The sequence below is a fragment of the Phocoena phocoena genome, chromosome 19 (genome assembly GCF_963924675.1).
Source record: "Phocoena phocoena chromosome 19, mPhoPho1.1, whole genome shotgun sequence".
NCBI lineage: Eukaryota > Metazoa > Chordata > Mammalia > Artiodactyla > Phocoenidae > Phocoena > Phocoena phocoena.
In genome coordinates, this window is record NC_089237.1 from 42,220,422 (window position 1) to 42,246,506 (window position 26,085).

Here is a 26,085-nt window from a genome sequence, read left to right on the forward strand (position 1 = left end):
GGGCAGTCAGGAAGCCTCAGGAAAGACACCCCGATGACGTTGCTTGTCCGCTGATTGGGGGATCAAAGGAAAATCCCATAAAGAGCAGAGACTGTCTTAAAGACCCTCCCAACCCTCTGGGTCTCCACTGAAATGAAAACACTCAATGTCTTTCTCCACATCACTCGAAGGGACAAAGAATCACAGAGCAGAGACCTGGGTGATCTATTTCTCTAACATTTCAGCCACTTGAGATTTCTTTCAGTTCCTCTTTCCCATCTGAGAGCCTTTGAACATTTTCTTCCCTCAACCTAGAGTGTTTTCCTGGCCATCTTCCCTTTGACTAACCTCTAAACAATGTAAGGTTTCGACTTCAACGTCATTTTCTGGAGAGGAAGGAGTCTCCCCTCTTCCTGTCAGTTAGGGTGAACCCTATTGCCACACCTCTCACAGCAGCTCCACTTCCCCTTTCGGAACACTGGTCTCATTGTCCTGCCCCATGTACAGGCTGCCTTCCAGCAGGCTGAAATCTCTGACAGTGGGGACCACGTCATCTGGTTCCTGCCTGTACCCAGGGCTCGGCACACAGCCTGGCACCTGGGAGGTGCTCAAAAATACTTGTTGCTTCCATTGAATTTCAGTAGTTAGTACAACTTCCTCATTTGAAAGAGAAAAACCGAGTCACAGAGGTAGGGAAGTGAGTTTTCCAGCAGTCTCATTAGTGGCAGGGCCAGACCCGGCATTCGGGCTGGATAGCTCTCTGTCCTGGGGTCCAGCTGAGTTGCTCTCTCGGCTTCCTTCCAGAGTGCACGGATGGTCAATGGGGACATTGGTGTTTTTGTTTGTATTATCTGGGCTTTTTTTTTTTTTTAATGTATTTATTTTTGGCTGCACTGGGTCTTCGTTGCTGCCCACGGGCTTTCTCTAGTTGTGGCGAGCGGGGGCTACTCTTTGTTGTGGTGCGCGGGCTTCTCATTGCAGTGACTTCCCTTGTTACGGAGCACAGTCTCTAGGCGCACAGGCTCAGCAGTTGTGGCTCGCGGCCTCTAGAGTGTAGGCTCAGTAGTTGTGGCGCATGGGCTGAGTTGCTCCACGGCATGTGGGATCTTCCCAGACCAGGCCTCGAACCCATGTCCCCTGCATTGGCAGGAGGATTCTCAACCACTGCGCCACCAGGGAAGCCCTTACCTGGGCTTTTATTTCTTCTAAAATGTGCACAAAGGTAGAACTCTCCCAGGAACATTTTCGATTCATGTAGAAAACCCACTACTTTTGAAGAGTGAAAAGTGGATTTTAAAAAAAAACTTGCCCAACTTTTAAATTTGAAAACTTTCAAACCTATAGAAAATTTACATGAATTAGACAATGAACATCCAGCTATACTTCATCTAGATTCATCAGTTGCTAACATTTTGCACAGTGGCCCGCTTTCTCTCTCTCCCCGTGTATGCGTGTGTGTGTGTATACACACGCACTGCCTGTCTTCCATACATAAATGCACACACTCTATGTATATACTCTATATGTACACATGTACACATACACATTTTTTTCGAACCATTTACGTCAGCTGTAGACACGATTACATTTTACCCCTGAACACCTCGGCACATATCCCCTGAGATCAGGAGCCGCCTCCTACACAAATACAGCACAATCATCTCAGTGTTACAATATTACTAGCTAATATACATCCATATTCAAACATCCCCAGTCATCTCAATGATTTCCTTTATAACTGTTTTTTTTAAATCCAATCAAGAATCATGAATTGCATTTTGTCGCTATGTCTCTTTAGTCTTCTCTAACCTAGAACAGTTTCCAGACTACTCGATCTTTCATGATACTGACATTCTTAAAGAGTCCAGCCAGTTGTTTTGCAGAATTTCTCTAATGTGGACTTGTCTGATTGTTTCCTCGTGGTTAGTTTCAGATTTAACTTTTTGTTGTTGCTGTTCTCGTTTTCAGCCAGCATGCCACTTGTGTGATGCTGTGGGTGCCTTTCCGTTGCAATGTTTTCATTTCAGATGTCCTGGGCCCTGAGGACATTTATCAGATCCTCAGACCCCCAGAGCTGGGTAGCGGGGAAGCCCAGAGAGCCGACAGATAAAGGCCAAAGCTTCGGTCTTGGCAGAGTTCACAGCCCGTGATAGCTGCCGACTGTGGGGCACTCCTGCGGGGCCCCCCAAGGCCAAGGTGAAAACTTCTCCTTCCCACCAGGTGCGCTGGCTGGCCAGTGGGTCACCTGCTGCTGTAGCCACTCTCTGTTGATACAGCTGCAAGGGGAACAAGAAGAGGGCTGTGGGGCGTGGCCATGCCAATGCAGTCCCACTGGAGGGCAGGGACAGCAGGGGGACAGGGGGACAATGATAGAGGGAACCGGAATAAAAAACAGACTGAAAAGGTGACAGACAGAGGGGACACACACACCAGAGAAGGAGAGAAAAGCAGAGAGTCAGACACAGAAACAGAGAAAAACAGAGACTCGGACACATAGGCCCCCAGAGGAAAAAAGCACCAGCTGCCTCACTAACAACTTCCGAGCCCATTTCTGAGGCTCTTTGGCCTTGGGATTTCGGAAAGTGAAGCAAGTTTGTGTTTATCCTGGTCAGACTCAAAGGGCACAAGGGTTTCTCCAAAGGGGCTGCGTGGGGTCACTTGCTCAGACTGTACTTTTCCAAACAAAGAACTTCTCCTTGGTGTCCCAGAAGCCAGGCCCTGGGCCAGAAGTTTCCTGCTCTGGCTCAGAATGTCTCCCCTCCTTTCACGGGGCTGTCTGCAGATGGGGAAGCCTGCTTGTGACACATCTGGGGTGAAGGGGAAGAGCAGGAGAGGGGCGGACACATGAAAGGACCCAGAGAAAAGAAGAGCCCTAAAAATAGCCTTCCCTCTATGAGCGGGGAGTAGTCCAAAATCCCAGCAGCTGCCCAGCGCTGTGACCTTAATAACAGGCCAGAGTTTTCTCATGAGAAAAGGGACTCAGGGGCAGAGGGTGGAGGGACAGAGAGGCTGCTAGGCTCCTGGACTGAGCAGGGCAGAAAAGCAGATCTAAGTGACAGCTCTGCCAGAGCGAAACTCCTCCAGATGTGGCTAGAGAAAGGCTCCTGGTAGAGGAACTAAGCGTGGGCAGAGAGGGTTCCCTGGCAATAATGTACACTGTCTGAACTTTTCTTTGGCAGGAAGAGAAGAAAATGGAAAGAGGGCAGTCGGGAGCCATGACCCCAGTTTCAGGGCTCACAGCTGAACCCAAGTGAAGAAGCCCCTTTCTGCCTGCTGCCCTCAGCCAAAGGAACAAGCCCTGCATCTTACTGAGGAGGTTGAGGGGCGTCAAGGGGCGGGAGAGGACATCCCGAAAACTCTCCATCCATTCGCGTTGCTCCTTCTCGCTGGGGCAGGTGAAGATGAATCTCCGCTGCGGGGTGACAACTGTGATGCCGGCTTTCCAGCGATTCCCTCGGATGCCCTTAGGCAGGTCTTCATACACCTGGTACCCCTGCTCATCGCTCCCGAGAAATACCTGGCCCTGCTCAAAGGCATCCTGAAAATAGAAGACACAGGTCGTCAGAGGCCACACCTGGGGCTGAGGGCCACCTGCAGGCCTGCCAGCCCCCCAGGTCCATTTTAATAAGAGGTGTGTGTGTTGGGTGGGGCTTCTGCTGGGGATTTCGGCTAGCTGGGACCCAGAATTTAAAAGGCTCAAACCATAAAAGACATCACACACGGCATCTGTTTAAATGATACTTAATATTTACAGAGAGTTAACTCTGCACCATGAATTCAAGCGCTTTACACGTAGTGACTCATGTGATCATCCTCACGGCAGCCTCTGAGGAAGGCAGTGTTATGAAGCCTATTTTCTGGGGGAGGAAACCGAGGCACAGAGCGCTGAGTGCTCTGCCCAGAGCGCACCCCTAAAGGTGGCAGGGCTGGAACCGGAGCCCAGACAGCCGAGTTCTAGAGCCCTCACTCCCAACTGCTACACTCCACAGCCTCCGGTTGGAAGAGAGTCCTGCCGGGAAACACCTGTCTTAGCTACTGATACATCGGCAGCATTTTGGACACACATAAACGACTTCCTGTAGGTGAGAGAGAGCACAGCTTCATGCACAAGACGGACGTAGAGACAAGTGACGATGGAGGCGTGCCTCTGGCTGGGTTTCTCCAGCCCTGTCGCTTTCCCCATGGTTCCCGACCAGCACTGACCCCGCCTCCGCCTGCAGGTGCACAGCGGCGGGGCTGGCAGTGGCTCTTACCAGCGGGTTCTTGTAATAGAGCAGCCTCCGCTCCTGGGGATCCAGGGCAAACCACCTTTTCTTGAAAGGCTCTCTCTGCTGCAAAAAAGGGAACCTCGTACCAGGCTCGGCCAGGCAGTGGGGACAGAGGTCAGAGGGCCAGCCTAGGCCAGGCCGAGGGAGCCAGCGGGTCCCAGCCCCGCAGTCGCACACCCCAGCTCCCCTCCCCAGGCCTAGAGCTCTGCAGGCTCTGCCCCATCTCTCCCCCACCCATCCCACCCCCTCCCCCAGCCCCAGCTTCGCCCTGCTGCCTCCAGGTGCTGCCTGCGTGGGTTGGAAGAAGCATTTTACCCCTTTCTCAGGCTGTGGACAAGAAGTCTCAGAAAAAGGAAGCTGGGAAATCAGAAGTGGTTACTGCTCAGCGCTTCTGAAAGTGCTGGCCTTGGCCGAATTCTATCCTAGGTCAGGGGAAGGAAAGCCCCTGGCCAGAACCACGGGGAGGGCGGTGCCACCAGCTGGTGAAGGAAGAGAACCTGCAACGCTTTTACAAGTTTTCCAGCTGCCTGAGGCTTTCTTTACCCTGATTGCCTAACACCTTTCACTGTCATCTTAACAAGCATCCTGTCAGCATATTACATCTTAAAAACAAACAAACAAGCAAAAAAACCACAACGCACTGGAATGCTGTCGCTTTGGGGTTCTTTTTTAGGGAGCTCCTCTACTTTTCCCTTCCTTCTCCCTTTCCCTCCTCCCTTCCCTGCTTCCGCCCGTCACAACCCCCTACCATCTCCATCTTCTGACTTTGAGCCTCGCCCCACCAGCATGCAGCTGGGCACCCAAGCATGGGTATATATAGGTGTGTTCTCTCAGATTGATCACTTGTCCCTGCGTCACTTGAACGGTCCTGGTAGGGCCCCAGCACAGAACACACAAGGGTTCTGGAAAGTCAAAAGCTGTCCCCCAAGGAGTCCCTTTTCAGCTATGCTTTCCCAAGAGTAGGATCAGTTAGATGGTGTTAAGAGGACAGAAGCTAATGGTGATGTTGATAAAGCGGGAGGATGCCCAGTTACAGGGAGAGGCACCTCAGCCATGCTGGACCACACTCCAGCCACCTGGTCTCCACTTGGTCCTCCAGCCCCGGAACTCACAAACATCCATTTACTTCCCCTTCCTCCCTCCTCTCTGCCCCTGGTTCCCCATTTTCCCACCTCCCAAATTCTGCCCTACCGCCCACTGGGACAGGGGCCGTGAAAGTCTCCCTGGGAGTGGAGGATATACCTTTGGACCAGTCTTTTCCATGAAGCCTTGCTTGAGGTAGTTCCTGGTGATGAGGGGCACAAGCTGGGGGAAGAAAGACACACACTGACACCCCTGCCTCACACCCAGGAGCCCGAGGGTCCCCACCGAACTTGGCTCCCCAAAAAAGGGGAAGTTTGGAATGGGGAAGGATGTGTACACATGGTTCAGGGGGTTATATTTGGTATGGATGCAACATTAACATTTCAACAGAGCCAGACAACAGCACCCCAGATGTCTGCAGAGCTTACCAGCACAGCCAAGTCTTAGTTTCAAGACTTAGTTTAGGGATTCCTTCAGCAACTCCAGGAGGACACAGGCAAGGCTCTGAGGAGACCCTCCTGGTGTCAGGTGGGCATATTCTGAGGATCTACTGTGTGTCAGGCTCCGCGCGTAATTCTCAACCACTCTGTGAGGTGGATATTATCATCTTCGTTGTATATATGAACAAACCAGGCCTCAGAGAAGTGGTTGTGGATTTTCTCAAAGACATGTCATTGGTAGGATGAAGAGCTTTCGCATCTAGAGGCGATGGACACCATACAGACACTAGTGGTACCTCTACCGCTACTCTATGATGCTAAAGTATAAACATGGCAGAACCCCCTGATCAGGCCCTTGGCCAAGACCTGGTCATTGGTGGGGATTCTGACCCAGGGACATAGGAGGTGATGGCAGGGTGGGCAAGTAGAGAAAGCTCTGGATTAGGAGTCAAGAGACCTGAGTTCTAGCTCCAGGTCTGACCTCAACCAGCTGTGTTACCTTGGTAAGACCTTATGCCTCTCTGGGCCTATTTCCCACTACGTAATAAGGATACTGGCCTATGTGATCTGCAGGATCCCTTCCAACTTGCCATCCTATGCTCAGAGAAGCTTCCAGGGATTGATGCTGGTCTCCTATGCTCCAGGGTGTCAACTGGCAAGTCTAGAGTTTCAAGTGACAGCCCAGGTTTCTGAAAACACAGGGGTTCTCCAGAGCCTGAGCCCAGGGCAGGGACGAAGCAGACATGACATCTGGGAATAGGAATGGAAAGTCTGAAAGGGAGAAAATCGTGATCTCAAAACAAAAATATAAAGGACAACACTCCCCTTTCCCTAAAATGCATTCTGTAGGCTTTAATTCCTTCATTTGGAGAGAAGAGAAGTCCTGACAGCTCAGTCATCTGAACTGGAGCCAGAGCAGGGGGAGTCTAGGCCTCGGGAAGCCAATGGAAGAAGAAGAAGAAGCACGTGGATGGGGTTCTGTTCACTGTACCTTAGACACCCTGCTCACTGGACTGACGGCAGCCCTGGAGGCAGGGATTGTCCTCATGGTGACAGATGAGTAAACTGGGGCTCAGAGAGGTGAGGGGACTTGTCCTACGTAACACGTCAGCTTCTCTGACTTTGGGTCCATGCGTTTTCTTATCACAGGACCACAACCCCACTTGGGCTCCCCAGGTTTCCGGCATCTGGATCCCTGAGCTCGAGCCAGGCCTGGGTGGTTGCCCAGAACCTCACGTCATACGTAGACATGGGGGGAAGAAAGATGGGGAGAGAGGTGGGCGGGGAGGAAACTGGGAGTGGATAAGGGGTAACAATGGTGGATGAGGGAGGCAAGAGGGCATTGAGGATGTTGGCCAAAGACCAGTTTCCTCTGCAGGGGTCAGCAGAGTTGGAGAGCTGGCCCAGACAAATGAGGCTGGGCATCTGCACTTTGTCCTCCATCCTCTCCAGCCAGCGGTCAGCACCCCCAGCGCCCCGCCCACAGAAGCAGGCAGTCACCAGCTCCAGTGCTGACTCTGCAGACCGGGAGGGCCCTGAGCCGGGTCTAGCTGGAACTGCTCCTAGAGAATTGCCACCTCGGTGCATCACTGGGTCTGGAATGGACCCCTGTTCCAGACACTTTGCTCCCTGCAAACTTGGGCATTAAGGAACACTTAGGCTTCCGAGGAGGGTCTAACAGTTGGGATTAAGAAAGTCCCAAGACTGGGACTTCTCCGGTGGTCCAGTGGTAGAGAATTTGCCTGCCAACGCAGGGTACCTGGGTTCGATCCCTGGTGGGGGAACTAAGATCCCACATGCCGCAAGGCAGCTAAGCCCGCAGACCACAACTACTGAGCTCGTGCGCCTCAACGAGAGAGCCCATGTGCTGCAAACTACAGAGCCCATGCGCCCTGGAACCCATGCGCCACAACTAGAGAGAGAAAACCGGCACGCCACAACTAGAAAGAAGCCCGTGCGCCACCAAAAAGAGCCCACGCACCGCACCGAAAAGATCCCTCATGCCTCAGCGAAGATCCCGAGTGCTGCAACGAAGACCCGACGCAGCAAAAAAAGAAAGAAAATAAATAAATTAAATAAATAAATATTAAAAGGAAAAAGAAGTCCCAGGACTAACATGGTCTCTCCACCCCTATCTCTTACAAAATCCTCCTAGAGCAGGCCTAAGACAGGGACCAGAGTACAGCACCTCAGGGTTGGAAGGGACCCTGAAGATGACCCAGACCAAGCACCATCTTACAGATGTGGGAACAGATGCACAGAGAGGTGACTCAACCCGCAGTGGTCACACAGCAAGTTAGCAGCAGAACGTCCACAAGAGCCTAGGCCTCCTGGCTCAGGGCAGCATCCTCCAGCCCACTATACAGCTTCCCCAGCCAAGCCTGAGAGATGTAGATGGATGCTCCAGACATCTGAGGACAATCAAATGAAGTTCTCAGGCTCCCCACTACCTAGGCCATGAAAGGCAGACTGTTCCCGTTAGAATGATAATGGGAAAGATCCCACTACCTTCCTTACACCAGAATATGAAAGGGTAAAGGGGGGAATGTTCGAATGTGAAGAACACCTTTGGTTATGCACTTGACCTTCCTGGGGCTCAGTTTCTCACCAGTGAAATGGGAATAATCACACACACCTAACTGCTGGCTGCAAGGGATTACTAGATAAAAGGGATTACAAGATACAATGGGCTCGAAAGCACTGTATAAGCAGTATGTGATGGACCATTCGTGCATTTTAGTGGGAGAAGGGGTGAGAAAGAGATGCTCAAATCCTGAGCCCCTTGACACTGTGGGTGGTAGCCATGCATCCCGAAGGGGACAGCCTGACCCACTTTTTGGAGGCTGCCTTGCCAGGGGTGAGGCCATAACGCCCAGACTCCCCAGGAGAAAGCTTTTGGTTTCCCACTGAGGTCCCCAACCCCAAATCTCAAGGTCTTTCCTGCAAACAAACTGAGGCTGGCTTCTGAGTGTCTTCGAGGTCAGCAGACAAGAAACAAAGGAGATGGCAGAGAGGAGATGTGGAAGTTGGGGTCCACATTTAGCTCACCTCAGGCTCCGGGAGCTCAGGAAAGGCCATTTTTAGGTATTGGAGACGGGCTGCACGGAGGGCATTGAACCAGTCCACTATCTCCTGCAGAGAAAAATACAAAGGACAGATGGACAGCCAATGAGACAGAGTAGTGGGGGAGCTGAGGCTGGAGGCAAGAAGCCAGCTGGACCTTCAGGTCTGGGCACATGCACGCACCCCCAGTCCCACTCAGGAGCCTGTGGGCTGTTCGCAGGCATCTGGGAGGACAGTGCCCGAGCCCAGGGGCATCACCTGAGCAAGTGGGAAGCCACTGACAGGGAGATCCCCAGAGCCATGGGAAAGGACCAAGGCGGACCACATAGGAGTTATGCAATGGCCTAGGACAGTGCTTGGCTCTTTCTAATGTGTGTATGAGGATCTCATTAAAACGCAGATTTGTATTCAGTGGGTTTGGGGTGGGGCCTGAGATTCTGCATTCCTAACGAGCTCTCAGGTGATATGACGCTGGTCATTGGGACGCACTTTGAGAAGCAAGGGTCCTCAGAGGCCAAAGACTGGCTTTCAGGTCGGGGCAGGTGCACCTGGGGATGCTCCTCCAATGCAGATGCTCATCACCTGGAGTGCAACTTGGGCTAAAGCTGGCTTGGACCTTCTGTGTCCCTCTGGGAGAACACCTCCCTCGGCAGTGTCCACCATCGTCTCTCACTTTATCCAGCTGGCTCTGCCTCTGCTCTGCCACTCTCCTTTCAGGCCTCCTTATGGCAGCCAGAGTGATTTTCGAGTTGCAAATCTAATGGAGTCTAGCTTAGAGTCCTCTCCACTACCCTCAGGAAGAGAGTCTAAGTTCTTTGCCCTCTGAGCTCCTTCCATACAAAACCATTGCAATCCCTGCCCCGCCTCCCCCGCTACCCCATCCCAACACATGCTATTACCTTTCCCTGAAACACTCAGCCTCACCCAACTCTCTGCCCTCACCCCCAACACACCTTTTACCTAGAACACTCTACTCATCCTGAGGGTGAGTTTAGATATTGCAATAGATTTCTGCTCCACGCAAGCCCTGACTCTATGAGAACTGCCCCACCCATTCTCAGCCACACACCACTCACCCACAGTTGCAGCCACGCTTGCTGCTACGATTCTACCCACTCTTGACCACAGCAACTGGACAAATGCAGAGGCTGGACAGGGCTTATCAGATTCTTTCTCTCAGGAATTTGGAATTGGGGGAGCTAGCTGAAAGACTTGTTCAAATAGCTGCTGTGCTGCACTTAGATGTAATACGGCGATTGAGAAATTCGTTTGAATTTGGTTTCAAAGGTGTGAAACATCATTACCCTTTCTCTCTTGCAGGTCAAACTTGCTGGCCCCGTATTCCTGAGTTCGGAGCTCTCCTGTCCTGCGTGTTAAGAAACTTCTAGAGGCTCAGGCACTAAGGGAATGGGACCATCCCATGAAAGACCCACCTAGGCCTCCACTTTGGAAGGGCTCTTTGGTCACAAACTGGTGGCTCCGGGGCAGAATCCAACCTGCATACAGGTTTGTTTGGCTCCTGAAGTTTTGTCTGTTTCAGTCCTCTATACAGGTGTTCCTGTTTGCCACAGCCTTAAGGCTGTCCACTTTACTTTTCAATTGCCCACCTGGCTCCTGTGGGCATGAGTTTGAGCATCTCCCCCTGCCCCCCGCCCCTGCCACACTCCCATTTATGCCCATCTAAGGGAGAAGCTGAGGCATCAAGGGAAAGAGGAGACCAGCCGGAACCAGGTTGCCGGTAGCTCTACAACTGGGTCAGTGGTAGGGAGCCAGGTACCGTAATTGTCTGAGACCTTGGGCACTGCAGCAAAAGTCCTCGTAGCTTTCGCGCGGGTGGAGGGGTAGCCACTGGTATCCAGCCAGTCTGGACATGGGACTACAGCAGTGAGCCCAATGTGGACTGAAAACCAGGCATCTCCTCCATGTCTCCCACACTGCATAAGTCCCAAGATTCTAGTAAAGCCAAGGGAGGGAGCCGAGAAAGATGACTGATAATAGATTTCTTGGCAATTTGGGGAATGAGATCGTTGAATTTAGAGAAACAAACAAGAGAGACATTACTCGCACTCCTGGTTTTACAGAACAATGTGTTGCTGTTAGAGTGTGTTCTCTCTCTCCCTCTTTCTCCCTCTCTCTCTCTCTCCCTCTCTCTCTTTTAAACACACACACACACCACAGCTCCTGATTCTAATCTCTCAGGAGGCCAAGCCATACTACTGGCCCTTGAAATAAATAAACACTCCTATATCTTTCCTATTCATGTCCTGTTTAAGCTGGTTTGAGTGTTCTCCTTTTCAGCATATTCACACAATTCTTAAATAGATGCTCCTTCCTCTGGAAAGCCTTTTTTGACTGCCTCCTTCCAGCCCACCCCCCCCCCCAGACTAGGCTACTTATATGTCTCCTGTGTGTCCCTAGCACGGCCTCCAGCCCATCCTCACACAGCATCATCAGTGCCTATTTCCCCATCTGCCTCCCGAGACTCTGAGATCCCAGAACCCCACTCATGGCTCTGCCCCACTCACGACACACCCCAGTGCTGTGCACATTGCGGGGAGGAGTGCGATAAGGATTTACCGAAAGAGTGAACCCATGAATGCATAAATGACACAGATGTGAAATGACTCACAAGAGTTTGTCTCCTTCTGCAGCCGCCACAATCATGAACGAATTACAGTAGCAACTATCGTTTACAGTGCACTGTGATGAGATGCTTTCACGTTCGTGGTTCACGGTCACTCAACTCTCAAAACCCCTCTGGGAGGTGGACGTTATCAACCATAAACAAGCAGACTTAGGGAGGGAAGGAACCTGCCCTAACAACACAGCTGGGAGTGGCAGAACCAGAGCCCCAGCTTCTGACTCCAAACCCAGCTCTTCAGACCACACCAGGAAGTCAGCCCAGAATATGGGGGGAGCGTGAAGCCTGCTGGGAGGGTGATCCATGGTCACCATCCCAGCGCTAGGGCCTTATGGGAAGATCGAGTCCCTGTATCTGGTTCCTGCCTCCTGCTGCCAAGGGTCCTTCCTCCAGCAGAGGCACTTGGGGAGGGGAAATGGGTGCAGGGCTCAGGAATCATTGGCTACGTGACTTTGAGCAAATTATTTAACATGCCCATGCCTCTGTAACACGGGGATAAAACATTTCCAGGGTTGATCTGAAGATTAAGAAATGATGTATAGTGACCGCCAAGAAGAGCACCTGGCACAGAATTAAAAAGAAACTCACAAAATGTCAGCCCCCACCTTTGCCGCTCCTCACCTCGACTTAGCATCCCTGACCCTTGCCCCGTCACACGACCCTGCTCATTCTGACCCAGCTTATTCTCTTGAACCTGTACTATTGGCCTGCTCTTCTCTGATGGAGCTGATTTCCTGGACCTTTAAGTGGTGTTTTCCCCAAACTTCAGTGCGCATAGGATCACCTGGGGATCCTGTTAAAATGCAGCTTCTAATTCGGTAGGTCCGGGGTGGGCCCGAGACTCTAGCTCTAAGAAGCTCGCAGGTGATGGCTAATGCTGTTGGTGCCGGACCAAACGCTGAGAAGCAAGGCCGTGGAGTGCGCCGCTGCCCAGGCTTTGATCCATTCCTCCTCCCATATTTGGAATCTCCGGCCCCACCTGACTTGCCATCCCTGGGCATAGTCCCTTCTGCTAAGTGGATGCCCCTTGACGGCTGTGCACCATCCAGACGCACCCCTGGTACCCACCAGGTTGCTCTCCCTGATCTCGCTCTGCTTTACTTGTACCTCTGTCTCCAACTAGAGAGCGACAATAGGGAATTCCCTGGCATTCCAGTGGTTAGGACTCGGTGCTTTCACTGGCGTGGGCCCTGGTTGGGGAACGAAGATCCCACAAGCCACATGGTGTGGCCAAAAAAAAAAAAAGTGACAATAGGTTAAGGTGAAGAGCAGCAGCAGATCTCAGGAGGCTGCTGAGTGAGGGGGGCAGCGAGCTGGAGGCTCTCACCTTCCCACTCTCGTGATACACAAACAGGTTCCTGACGTGGCCCTCTCTTCGGTAGGTGATCTGCAGCCCATGGGGGTTCCCTATCTTCTCTGTCTGGAAGGTGGCATTCAAGTCCTTGATGCTGATGACAGCTTTGGGCTCTTTACCCTAAAAGAGAGGAAGCAGATACTTAAGATGTTGACAGTCAGCAGGGTGACTTCTCATCATGTTCGCCAGGGAGACTTAACTGCAAACAGATGACCCGTGTGGAACTCTGCTTAATCAGATTGGCCTCTCTGAGCTGAAAGGGGGCTTGGAAAGACCTTAACTTAGAACTTTTCAAAATGTTTAGCCATAGAACTTTTTCTGAAACGAATCATCAGGAATTCTCTGGAGGTCCAGTGGTTAAGACTTGGTGCTTCCACTGCAAGGGGCACAGGTCTGATCCCTGGTTGGGGAACTAAGATCCCGCATGCTGTGTAGCCAAAAAAGAAAAAAGAATTTGAAACAAATATCCGTGGAAAGCAAACAAATAAAATAGATTAAACAAACAGATAAAAGCAGCTGCGGGGGCCTCAGGGCATGCCCTCCCACCCTCCACTCTGTTCTCAGGGTCTGAACACAACTCGAGCACTCACTGATGCTAAGAAGGCAAAGGGGAAACAAGTGCTTCCTTTCATAACTGATAAGAGAAAAAATGATACCAACGCTCTAGTCCCATAATAGTTGTTACCCACATGCAGCTATTAAAATTAAAACTAAATAAAATTAAGACTTTAGTTCCTTAGTCACACGCAGTCCCATTTCAAGTGCTCAGCGACCACCTGTGGCTAGTGGCTAGGGTACTGGACAGGTGCAAACAGAGAAAATTTCCGTCACTGAAGAAAGTTCTAGTGGACAGTCTTCTCTAGAGGGAAATTTGGTCATATTTACTAAAATGTTGAGTGTTTTGCTTTGACCCACAATTTCACATCTAAGAATCTATCCGAGGAAGTAATTGCATTACTATGCAACACGTATGTCAAAAGACGTTTACTGCCATGTTGCTTATAACAGTAAAAAAATAAAAAAGAAGAAATTATTGAAACGTCCATCAATGATAATGGGTTAAATAAATAAATCATGGCAAATCCACACAATAAAATATCACAGAATTTTTTAATGGAAAATTTAAATCAATATTACTAATATGAAACAATGTCCATGATATCCATGTGTGAGAAATACCAAGTCCCAGAACTGGATGTATAGTAGGAACCTATTAATGCAAAAATTATATACACATATATATGCATTACTATATGCATATAGTATATATATAATGTACATAAACTGTATGTATATACTATATGTTTATTTGCACATACATAAGAAGTATGGACAGATTTACACCAACACTCTTCACAATGGTTTTCTTGAAAGGTTAATGGATGACTTTCCTTTGAAAATATTTACTATGAAAAATACTAAGAATACAAAAAAGGTGTATTTAATTTTGTCAATATCGTTCTCCAAAAGGAAATTTGTTTAAAAAATAAAACATTACTAATAGAGCCAAAATCCCTTTAATTACTACTTACCCTGTCCCTTTCCCCTCCCCCACTCCCCACAGTCAATCACTGTCATGAGTTTGATGTGCATCTTTCTAGTTCACTTTTTACACTTTTATACACACATACACATACCCATGAACAATACATAGTGTTGTTTTATGTGGCTTTAATTTACATAAATGGTATCACATTATATGGATCATTCTACAACCTGCTTTTGTCACTCAACGTTTTATGTCTGTCCATGTTGAGATATACCAATCTACTTGGCTCTTGTAAATGACTACACCAAAAGTTATCAATCTATGTTCCTGTTGACAGATACTGAGATTGTTTCTGATTTTTTGCTGCTGTCAGCTGGTATCCCTGGTATACCCCCGTGAGAATGTCTCTAGGTCACGACTAGGAATGGAATTGCTAGCTCACAAGTGTGTACATCTTTGACTTACTGAAAACTGCCAAATTATTTTGCTAATGGCTCTCCACAGTGGTTGCACCAATGTACATACTGGAAGTAAATTTCCATCAATAACATAGAAGGTTTCCCCTTTCCCCATATCCTCACCAACACTCAATGCTGCCAGTTTTTTTTAACATTTTTGCCAATATGAAGGGTTTGAAATGGAATCTCATTGTTAATTTCTCTTATTCAACTTAATTGAGGTATAATTTATAAGCAATAAATGGGACTCACTTTAAGAGTGCAGTTTTTTTGACAAGCGTATATACCCATGTAACCACCACCACAATCAAGATCTAGAACATCACTATTACCCTAAAAGAGTTCCTTTTGCTCCTTTGCATCAATTCCCACCCCACCCCAATCCCAATCACTTATCTGCTTTCTATTGGTATAGTTTTGTCTGTTCTGAAATTGCATATAAATGGAATTATACAGTATATACTCCTGTATAAGTCTTCTTTGGCTCAGAACAATATTTTTAGATTGATCCACATTGTTGCATTTATTAGTAGCTTGTCCCTTTTTATTGCTGGGTATATTCCATTCTATGGATATACTACAATTTTTTAATTCATTTATTTGTGGATGAACATTTGGATACCTTCCAGGTTTTGGTTATTACAAATAAAACTTCTGTGAACAAGATTTGTGGGCAAATTTTGTTGTGGACATATGTTTTTGTAAATACCTAGGAGTGGAAAATCTGGGTTATATGGTTAAGTGTACACTTAACTTTATTAGAAATTGCCAAATTGTTTTCCAAAGAGGTTGTATCATTTTATGTCCCACCAGCAGTAAGGGTTCCAGTTTCTCCATATCCTTGTCAACACTTGGTGTTGTCAACCTTTTTAATTTTAGCCATTCTGGTGGATACATAGTATATCTCATTGTGATTTTAATTTTCATTTTCTTGACTGCCAGAGAGATTGGGCTTCTTTTCCTGTATTTATCAGGCATTTTGGTTTCCTTTTCTGTGAACTACCAAACCATTTCCTTAGCCTCTTCTGCCAATGGATTGTTTTTTTCTTCTTGATTTTTAGGGTTTTAAAAAAATGTGATCTGGGTATTAATATTTTGCTATGTTGAAATATCTTCTGAGTTTTGCTTTCTTTAAACTTCACTTTTTTGTATTACCCAAAAGTTTCACATAAAAATGAGTTACCTTTATAATTTAAAACTTTTCCCTTTGGGTAAAGAAATAAAAAAAGAACAAAGGCAACTTGTTCTATTTTTAGACTGCTTTAGACCGAACAGGCTTAGGACTGAGAAACAGATCAACTTTTTCCAACCAAGGATGAGACTCACATCCTAACTCATGACAGCTACTGGGGTTCGATGGCTGCTCCTAACTCTGTAGCAGCACTTTTTCTTCCTGCCTTTAGTACTTGCAATATTTTTCAGTGATTTAAACTGAAGACTGAGAAGAAATCCCTACTCTCTCTTGGAGGGTTAATACTCTTCATCCCCCATCATTTTTCATCTGGCCCCAGACTGAGGCCACACTGGACAGATCTTCTGGCATTGCTCTGGTCCATCCAGGAAAGCAACAGGGGACATAAATAGTAATTTCTGCATGTAGGAAATGGAGTAAGAGGAAGGCTAAAGTGCTCAGAGCTTGTCCTTCTCTTACTTTCTTGGCCATTCCTTCACATTCTCTTTGCTGGAAACTTCTTATCTTTCCTCTAAATATTGGAATATCCCAGGGCTCAGTGTGGTAGATAATCTCCAAAGATGGGCTTCTCCAATTCCTTCCCTCCTAGTTTGCACATGCCACTCTACCCATAAAGAGGTGGAATCTATATCCCCTCCTCTTGAATTGGAGCTGGTTGCATGACTTGCTTTGACCAACAGAAGGCAGTTCCTGGCCTAACCTTTGAGAGGCCTGGCAGCATTCTCATTTGCTCGGGGAAAGCCGGCTGCCACGCTGCAACAAAGCTTGAGCTGGACTCCTGAATGAGGACCAATCACAGAGAAGGCACAAGGAGGATGCCAAAGCACCTGACATGTGAGTGAAGGCTTCCTGGGTCTCCTAGCGCAGCCCAACCACTCCACTGATGTACAATGGGGCAGCCACTGCCTGCTCAAATTCCTGACCCACAGGATTGTGAGACACGATAGACTGATGTTTTGAGCGACTAAGTTTTAGGGTGGTGTGTCTGTCACTCAGCAACAAATAACTAAAATACTCAGTCCTCCGACATCTTTTCTCATCCACCCCCACCCCCTGCTTAGGTGACTCCAGCCAGTCTGGTTGCTAAACCAGTTTACATGCTGATGACTCCAGCTCCAAACTCTCCCCAAATCTCTAGACTCAGAACTTCTGAGAACTTCTTTCTCAGTCTCTATTTGTATGACTAATAAGCATCTCAAACGGGAAAGGAACTCTTGATCATCCCCGTAAGGGGCTAAGTCTTTGCCATCTCAGCAAATGACAAATCTAGACTTCTAGTTGCATAAGGCGAAAATCCGGGAATCAGTCCTGATTCTGCTGACTTTCACACTCCGTGTCCAATCCTTCAGTAGATGCCATTGGCTCTATTTCCAAAATACATGTAGAATCTGACCACTCTAACCAGCTCCGTCACGATTATCCTGATCTAACCCATTATTCCTCACTTGGATTATTGCAATAGCTTCCTAACTGGCCTCTCTGCTTCCACCCTCGCCTCCCCACTGCTCCATTCTCGCCTCCACCCCCCACTCCATTCTCGCCGGTAGCAGCCAGAGTGCCCCTTTCCAAAAGTTTTAGTCAAAGCAGATCACTTCTGTGCTCAAAACCCTCCTGTGGCTTCCCAACAGCAGAGTAAAATCCAAACGCCTAAACGTTTTGTAAAAATATTCTGTGATAAACCATAGTAGAAAAGAATATTAAAAAAAGAATGTAAATGTTTTGTAAATCATATATCCCATAAGGGTCTTGTGTATAGAATATATAAAGAACTATTACGGGCTCCCCTGGTGGTGCAGTGGTTAAGAACCTGCCTGCCAATTCAGGGGACACGGGTTCGAGCCTTGGTCAGGGAAGATCCCACATGCCGTGGAGCAACTAAGCCCATGCGCCCATGAGCCACAATTACGGAAGCCCATGTGCCTAGAGCCCGTGCTCCACAACAAGAGAAGTCACCGCAATGAGAAGCCCGTGTACCGCAACAAAGAGTAGCCCCTGCTCACCGCAACTACAGAAAGCCCGTGTGCAGCAACGAACACCCAACACAGCCAAAGATAAATAAACAAAAAAATTTTTAAAAAAAGACCACATATTGTATGATTCCATTTGTATGAAATGTCCAGAATATGCAAATCTATAGAGTTAGAAAGTAGATCAGTGGTTGCCTAGGGCCGGGGGAGGGGAGTGGAGTGGAGAACTAGAGCTAACACATGTGGGGGTTCTTTTTTTAGGGTAATGAAAATGTTCTCCATGAATATATTGAAAGCTATTAATTATACACTTTAAATGGGTGAATCCAATGGTGTGTGAATTTATATTTCAATAAAGCTGTTTCCAAAGAAAATTCCCAAGTCTTCCTATGGCCTCTGAAGTCTTCCACTATATGAGCTCATCTCGCCCCATTTTTTCCTTGCTCACGCTGCACCAGGCATTCTGGCCTCCTTCATGTCCTCTAGACTCACCAAATACATCCCCAGCTCAAGCCAGGGCTACGGCTCATGGTTGGGCAGTTTGTGCACTGAACAAAAAGCCCCCCGCTGAAGGTACAAGTGAGAACCGCCATGCAGGCTTCTGCTTGCCTAGACAGGGACCAGGGCTGCACCCTCTCAGAGGGGTCATCTTTTCTAATCAGCACACATGACCATGTTCAGGGCTTCTGTACATACTGTTCCCTCTACTTCTTCTACCCTTCAAATCCACAGAACTCACATTTATTCAGTTCTCTGCTCAAATGTCATCAGAGAGGCCTCCCCTGACCACCTGTGGTAGCACCTCCCTCTACCCCACGCTCTAACTCTTCACCCTCTTTTATTTAACTTCATATAACTTATTGCCACTGGATAGATTATGTATTGATGTATGTTTTGGTTACACCTGTCTCCATCCACTAGAATGGAAGCCCCAGGAGAACAGGAACTTCGTTTAGTTTATTGCTGTATCCCCAGTTCCTGGAATAAAGTCTAGCATAGTAGGTGCTCAATAAATATTTCTTAAGTACATAAATAAATGAAGTAAAAATCAAGTGATCATCAAAGGCTTAATCATGGACCAGTCTAAGCCCATTCTAGGTGAAGAGAAGGTGTGCTTTTTAGTGGACTGGATGGATTGTATAACAAGGAAAAGTAGCAGCGTGTGGTACCTAAGTCTCAGTGGCTGAGCTCATACACAAGACCAGGCACTATTGATCAAAATGTAGACCTGGGACTTCCCTGGTGGTGCAGTGGATAAGAATCCGCCTGCCGGTGCAGGAGACGCGGGTTCAAGCCCTGGTCTGGGAAGACCACACATGCTGCGGAGCAACTAAGCCCGTGCACAGCAACTACTGAGCCTGCATTCTACAGCCCAAAAGCCACAACTACTGAAGCTCACACGCCACAACTACTGAGGCCCACGTGCCACAACTACTGAAGCCCACGCATCTAGAGCCCGTGCTCCGCAACAAGAGAACCCACTGCAATGAGAAGCCCGCGCACCACAACAAAGTGTAACCCCCCTTCACCGCAACTAGAGAAAGCCCGCGTGCAGCGACGAAGACCCAACGCAGCCAAAAATAAAATAAATAAATAAAAATGTAGACCTGAGTGGGGTGAGAGCCAGCGCTCTGGGAGGAGTAAGAGAAGACTTACCTCTTCTTTAGTGTAGTACTTCAGGAGGCCTTCTCTTGCCAGGAGCACAAACCTCCTTTTCAGGAACTGTGCGTTGTCCCTTCCCCGCTTCCATAGGAACCCTTCTCGGTTACCTTCCACCAAGGATGAGAAAGAGTGAACACTCACGGCTTCAAGACAAACAAGCAACTCATGAACCCCGTATCGTATGGTCTCAGGGGTGGAATGAACCTCTCACCTGCTGCTAAAATGTCTAGGATCTAATTTAGCTATTTCAGCTGCAGGACATGGGGGTCCTGTCTGGGGCCAAATTTGCAATGTTGTATGATTTCAATTGGGCTACCCTCAACTTTCTTCCTTGGCTGTTTCCTAAGAAGACATAGTAAACTCTAAGTAGGCTAAATCCTGGGCTTCCCTGGTGGTGCAGTTGTTGAGAGTCCGCCTGCCGATGCAGGGGACACGGGTTTGTGCCCTGGTCCGGGAAGATCCCACATGCCACGGAGCGGCTGGGCCCGTGAGCCATGGCCGCTGGGCCTGCGCGTCCAGAGCCTGTGCTCCGCAACAGGAGAGGCCACAATAGTGAGAGGCCTGCGTATCACAAAAAAATAAAAATAAAAATAAAATAAGTAGGCTAAATCCTAAGAAACTGGATTGATTCTGAAGGAGGCCCAACTTCACGTTGACATCAGCCTAATGAAACTCTCCAGAGTGTGGGAATAATGAGTGCCCTCTGTGCTCCTGGCCACTAGGAGAACTGAGCACTGGCTGCCTCTGGTCCTCAAAGAGCAGCTTTGTATACTTTGCTCTCTGGGTCAGTGTCAGCTTGGACTCAGAGTAGCAGGGCAGAAACTGCCACAGGTTCAGGGCCACCGATGAGGTTGTGCCCTGCACAAAGGCGGGAAGGGAGGCAAAATCCAGTCCATGCATCTTCCCGAGGCTTGTGCCACACCAGGGCTTACATTAGCCAGAAGCAGGGTGTCTTATTTCTTCCTGGTCTGCCCGGTGGGTGAGTCTTTTTGCAATTTATACGGAAGACTCTATACACCCTGTGGCCCTGCAAGGACCTGAGACGAATGTGTTTCTCGGCCAGTCAGACCATAAAACCCCACCAGCCGATGTGTTGCTATTTCAGAGACAGAGGAACCCACAACTTGGCCTCTGTGGCCAGAGCAAGGGTGACAGGTATATCTCTGCTGACCTTGTTCCTAATACACAGGCACTTTGTTTTCTAGAACGCATCAGAACTAGCCCTCAAAAGATGATGAAAATAACTTTACCTGGGGGTGAGATCGTTTTCCCCTCAGCCATAAACTCCTGTCTCTCATACTTTGCTCGAATCCATTGTTCCTTTAAGACCCTAAAAAGAGAGGCTCTTTAGTCAGCTGTGTCTGATGCATCCTCTTCCCACGGCAACTTTCTGAGACCCCGCAGCTGAGGATGGGAGCATCACAGCAGCTGCCTGCTCAGGCTAGCCAGGGATTCTCTGCCTGGGTACTATTAACATTCGGGACCGGGTAATTCTTAGCGGTGGGGGGACGTCTCGTGCTTTGTAGGATGTTTAGCAGTATCTCTGCTCATCCTCCACTCCCTTGATGCCAGTGGCACCCCCTCCCCAGTTGTGAAACCCCAAAATGTCTTCAGACATTGCCAGTGTCTCCCCAGGGGGAAATATCTCCCCCAGTGGGCTATATGCACACCACTATACTATTCCAACCTCAGCTTCAGCCCTCTAGGTCAATGAGACAGATAACAGCTCCCCTGGACCATCTACTCTGCCACATCCCACTGCGTGTTCATGAGCTTAAGCCAGGACAGTCCAAGAGCCTCTTCCTGTGGCCCACCCATGAGATCTGAGCATGCTACACTGGACAGAGCAGTGGTCTTAGGGTCTGACCACCTGGGACCTGGTCCCACTCTACCTACCATTTATCCACTGTGTGACCAAGGGCAAGTTACTTAACTCCTCTGAACTTGGGGAGTATGCCAATAATATTATACCTACCTACCCGTGAGGGTTGTTGAGAGGTTTAAATGCATACAAAGTGTCTTGTACTGTGCAGAGCACATGGTAAGTGCTTAGGTGGGGCCTAAGCAGCTGCTTTGGAGCAACATTGAGCTCAGGTGGGACAGCTCAGGTGGGACTCCGTAGAAAGTATAATAGCTGAAACACATTTGTTCTGCTAAAATACCAGCGGCTTCTTAATCAAGTTAGTTATCACCTGTAGGCTATGAGAACATCAAGTCAAAGGGACAGATCCTAAAGAAAATGCCCCATTTCACAGCTGTGGAAACTGAGTCCCAGAGGGGGCAAGTGACAACCCAAGCTATGACGGTGGAGAGGGGCTTTCATCAAGTCTGTGTGTTCTCCAAGACAGTACCAAATGTTTTCCTGGCGCCACCTGCTGGGCATGTCTGTAGAAGAGACCACCACACGGGAGATGGGGTAGTGGTGGGAGCGGGGGTGGGGGAGAACCAGGAAATCACCCACTCACATGCAGTCGTTGGCCTGGGGGATATAGTAGAAAGCAGGGACTCTGGCTTCATACTTGGCCTTCACTCGGAGGTTCCCATTGTGGGTCATAAACTGCAAGACAACAGCAACTTGGGGTAATGTTAGAACTTGAAAAAACGTGAAATGAAACCACGGTCTACTCTGAAGGCCACTGTTCTCACTGGCTCCTGGGCTGAGTCAGGAGACACTCCTCCCGGAGTTTGAGACATTTCCCCTCCTCCCCGCCACCCCACCCAGCTTGGTCATCTGTGCTGCTGGGAAGCCCCAACTTGGAGCAATGAGGTGTTGTAACAACCATGCTTCATACAGGCAGAGCACTTTACAGCTCTCCTGCATTAGTTCACTTGATCCGCTCAGCCATTGTAATATTACCACCCCCGTTTTAGAGGTGAGGACACTGAGGCTCAGAGGGGTTAGGTGACTTACCCAAGGTGACACAGCTAGTCAGTGGAGAGCTGGGATTTGAACCCAGACCTGTCTAACTCCAAAGCTCATGTTCTTTCTCCCACCCCCTCCACAGATGGCCAGGACCACCAGCAGCAGCCCCTGCAAGTCCGCAGGAGATAGATGGAGCTGGAGGATGGAAGAAGTTCAGTGCTTGCCCCATAGAGTATGTAGGTCAGGAAGATCACTGGGGGCCTTTGGCACCCAAGAGACCCAGAGGCAGATGTGCCAGGAGTGGCCCTGGCCAACAGCGCTCAGTAACAGCAGTGGCATATCTGGGGTGAGGGCATGTGCGGAAAAAACATCAGGGTTTTAATCCATGTCCCTTGGGCAGTGTGAACCCTATTCTCCCCTTCCCCAGTGGCCACTTGGCTGTGTCGCGGGATTTGCATGGGCTTTGGATCTCAAAAGAGCAGGGTCTGCATCCCAGCTGCGCCATTTATTCACTGAGTGACGCCTGGGCAACACTTAAGCTTCAGGGATCTCACCCATGAAGATGAAGAAGATATAACAGGGGAGTGATAAGGTACAAAGAAACGACCCTCAGGTTTAGGTGCTGGTTTCCAGTAGAACTTTCTCCTGCACTAGAATGTAAGCTCCATGTGAGCAGAGACTTTATCTTGTTCACTGCTCTCTCCTATACCCAGCATACGTAGGCTTACAGTAACGTGTGGAATGAGTGAGTAAAGTATCTAGGCCCAGTGGTCTAGCACAGTGCATGGCACAGATGGGTACTCAGTAAATATGGGTCTGCTTCCCCAGTAGTCCCGGAAATCCTCAGCTAGCCAGCCCAGTTTAGTACTGCCTGCTCTCTGAAGGTTTCCTGGCCAGAATGGTGTTATCTGGGCTGCAGGTGTCCTCCATCTTTGTAGGTCAGGAGAAAAAAGTGGTCCCCTCCCTGGCTAGGGGGACTGGAGGAGGACTATGTACCATGAATCAGGATACTTCTGTTATAGTCCAGGATTTCAGCGAATGAGAACAGCAGCTGTTAATTGACTGTTTACTTTGTACCTGCCTTGAGCCTGCATTTAATCCTTACAGCAGCCCTACGAAGGGGTATCTTTATAACACAGATGTGGAAAGGGTTCACAACCAGCGTTAAATAGCGGGCTCAGGGCCTCATAGCTAGTAAGTAAGCAAGTGATGGAGCTAGGATTTGAACTCAGGGCCTCGTCTAAGGCAAGTCTAATTGCCTCCTTATTGCCCCTCTCTTGGCCTCAGTTTCCTTCCCTGTAGAATGGGAGCACCCTGCCCACTGCCTCCACCCCAGTTCTGCTGTTCCAATGCTCTCCACCTGCACCCCTTGCTACCTCCACAATACTGTCGTCCCAGAAGTCAAGTCTCACAGATTTCACTTTGCTGATGTCTGGGAAGTTGCGGTGGACTCCGGAGCAGTTCAGACAGATGAAGATGCCCAGCTTGTAAGAGGCCCAGTCGGGATCTGCGGGACAAGAGGACAGGAGGGGAGCTGGGTGAAGAAACCAGGGTTGGGCAGGGGGCACCAGGAGAGGCAGGGCTTGGCAGTTAGCCTGGGGAGGTGTCCAGCTCAGCCCATGACTCCTCTCTTAGCTTCTCCGCCTTGGATGAACTAAGATCAGCATGAAACCCTCTGGTCAGCCCACTGGCCCTGGCGCGGCGGCGGCCAGGATGAAGATCTTGGAAGGAGTCCCGAGGAGGATGGGGGCGAGAGGCTGAGGCGGGCGCGATGTGGAAGTGTCGGGACTCCGAGGAACCTAGAGGAGAGCGCGGAGGAAGGGACCGGCACCGAGGCGCCTGGCTGGGGAGCTGCGGGTGGGGAAGTCGGAGTCAGGGACGCTCGGGGTCCACAGGGTCGGAGTGCTGTGGAGCAGGAACGTGGGAGGACCCTGGGGACGTCCGGGGCGGGTGGGGAAGGGGCACTAGACCATCAGGGCAGAACTGGGTCCGGGGTCTGGGATCCCTGATGTGTAGGATGTTTGGATCCGAGGGTGTGGGAAGTGGCTGGGTCCGGAATGAAGACGTCAAGGACCGTGGTCCGGGTGGGTAGGGTGTCTGGCAGGGGAGGTGAGTAGAATGGTCAGGGCACCCGGGGCCGGGATCTAGTGTCGAGGTCCAGAGTGGGGAGAACAGGCGGCCCGGCCGGGTTCGAGTGGGAGCGGTACTGGCCGAGGAGAGGTCTGCCGGGGGCCCGGGTCCGAAGGTGATATAAGGGTCACGCGCGGATCCAGCTGGAGTCCTGGACCGGCCCGGGCCTGAAGGGAGAGGAGGGGGCCGGCGGGCCGGGGGCCGGTCCCACGTTCCGGACTGCACGCGCCGCCGCGCCCTTACCTGCCGCCCCGCAGTCGGCGCAGTGCGCGTTGCCAGTGCCTGCCGCCCGCAGCAGCTCCAGCAGCCGCTTCTTGTTGCGCTCGCGGTCGCCCATGGCCGGCCCCGCGGGCTCAGCAGGGCTCAGTCCGGCCGCCCCCCGGCCTGCGGCCGCCCATGGTCAGCACCTTCGCCCGCAGGTGGAGCGGAACGCAAACCCAGCGCCTCTAGCCCGCCCGCGCCGCCTGTCCCGCCCCCCAGGACTTTAAGCCCCGCCCCTCCTGGACTTTCTGTCCCGCCCCCGGCGCGTCCTGTTTGCGGGCTGCGTTCCTCTCTAAGGCGCACGCCCGCCCGGCAGGGACCCAGAGCAGGGCTTGGAATCGGTCACCCTGGACCGAGGTCAAATCCTGGACCGCCACTGGCTAGCGTTGTGACTGTGGACAACCTGGTCAACCTCTCTGGGCCTCAGTTTACACCTCTGTAAAAGAGGAATAAGGGCATATGTCCTTGGCAAATTAAAAAGGATCTAACTTCTGTTAAAGCATTCTCCTGAGGTATTATAGATCCTACATCTACTCAGAGACTTAGAGACATTCATATGCCACCTCCTCAGGAAGCCCTCCTTGATCCCTAGCCTGGAGTAATATCTCCAGCTTCTGGTCTTGCTAGAATACCAACCGTTATTGGATCCATTTCGCCCTTTGGCCCTGAGCATTTTCTACCAATCTTGCATTACAGTTATTTATATATTTATGTTAATTCCTCCTCCCCTCCCAACACACACACATGCGCACACTAGATACTTTGATGTCAGAAGATTTACTTCTGTATCCCACACAGCTCCTAGAAAAAGCACCTGCACATTTTTAGAAGTCTAATAAATAGTCGCATGACTGTGTCCCCCAGGAAGTGTGGCTTCACCAATAGGGACACTGCTGGGCATTTCTATCTGTAAAGTTCCATCACCATGAGGTGTGGGCAGGGCTTAGGTGGTCTTGAATCTGGGCATTTCGTGAATCCCCCTCCCCCATCTCTGTCCCTCTTTGACACCATCCTCAGTGATCCACAGACTCCTGGTAAGGCACACACTGTGCACACTTGCCATCCCCTCTGTAGGCAAATATCTGTCATATGCATAAGGCTTAATGCACATCATCTTAGGTTTCCATCCTGGTGGGTTGCACCTGATCTGCCAGCATCCCCAATTCAACACACATGCATATACACATGCGAACACATAGGGCAGCATGGTATAATGGAATGAATTCAGGAATCCA

General features: G+C 49.8%; 1 protein-coding gene across 4 annotated transcripts; it reads right to left on the reverse strand.

Moving 5' to 3' along the window:
* Window positions 1–1,790: 1,790 nt before the first annotated feature.
* ADAP2 (ArfGAP with dual PH domains 2) lies at window positions 1,791–25,008 on the reverse strand. Of its 4 annotated transcripts, none has more exons than XM_065896743.1 (11): window positions 24,833–25,008; window positions 23,836–23,966; window positions 22,062–22,153; window positions 20,847–20,926; window positions 19,591–19,703; window positions 12,802–12,948; window positions 8,819–8,902; window positions 5,490–5,552; window positions 4,233–4,310; window positions 3,289–3,517; window positions 1,791–2,255 (listed from the first exon to the last, which is right to left on the reverse strand). In XM_065896743.1, the coding sequence occupies exons 1-11, from the start codon at window positions 24,924–24,926 to the stop codon at window positions 2,221–2,223; spliced, it is 1,146 nt and encodes a 381-aa protein (XP_065752815.1). In that variant the 5' UTR covers window positions 24,927–25,008; the 3' UTR covers window positions 1,791–2,220. The 4 variants fall into 4 exon arrangements, with proteins under 4 accessions (XP_065752815.1, XP_065752816.1, XP_065752817.1 ...); XM_065896744.1 differs by having other exon boundaries at window positions 2,221–2,255; window positions 4,233–4,307; window positions 24,833–24,926; XM_065896745.1 differs by having other exon boundaries at window positions 2,221–2,255; window positions 3,367–3,517; window positions 24,833–24,926.
* Between the last annotated feature and the right edge of the window lie 1,077 nt (window positions 25,009–26,085).

Coding starts and splice junctions, on each gene's coding strand:
- ADAP2 (XM_065896742.1), bottom strand. CDS start 24,926: ATGGGCGACCGCGAGCGCAACAAGAAGCGGCTGCTGGAGCTGCTGCGG. Junction 5,553..8,818: donor CTGAGCTCCCGGAGCCTGAG/GTGAGCTAAATG, acceptor TTCTTCCCCCAG/CTTGTGCCCCTCATCACCAG. Junction 4,311..5,489: donor TGGAAAAGACTGGTCCAAAG/GTATATCCTCCA, acceptor CCTTTTTTGCAG/CAGAGAGAGCCTTTCAAGAA.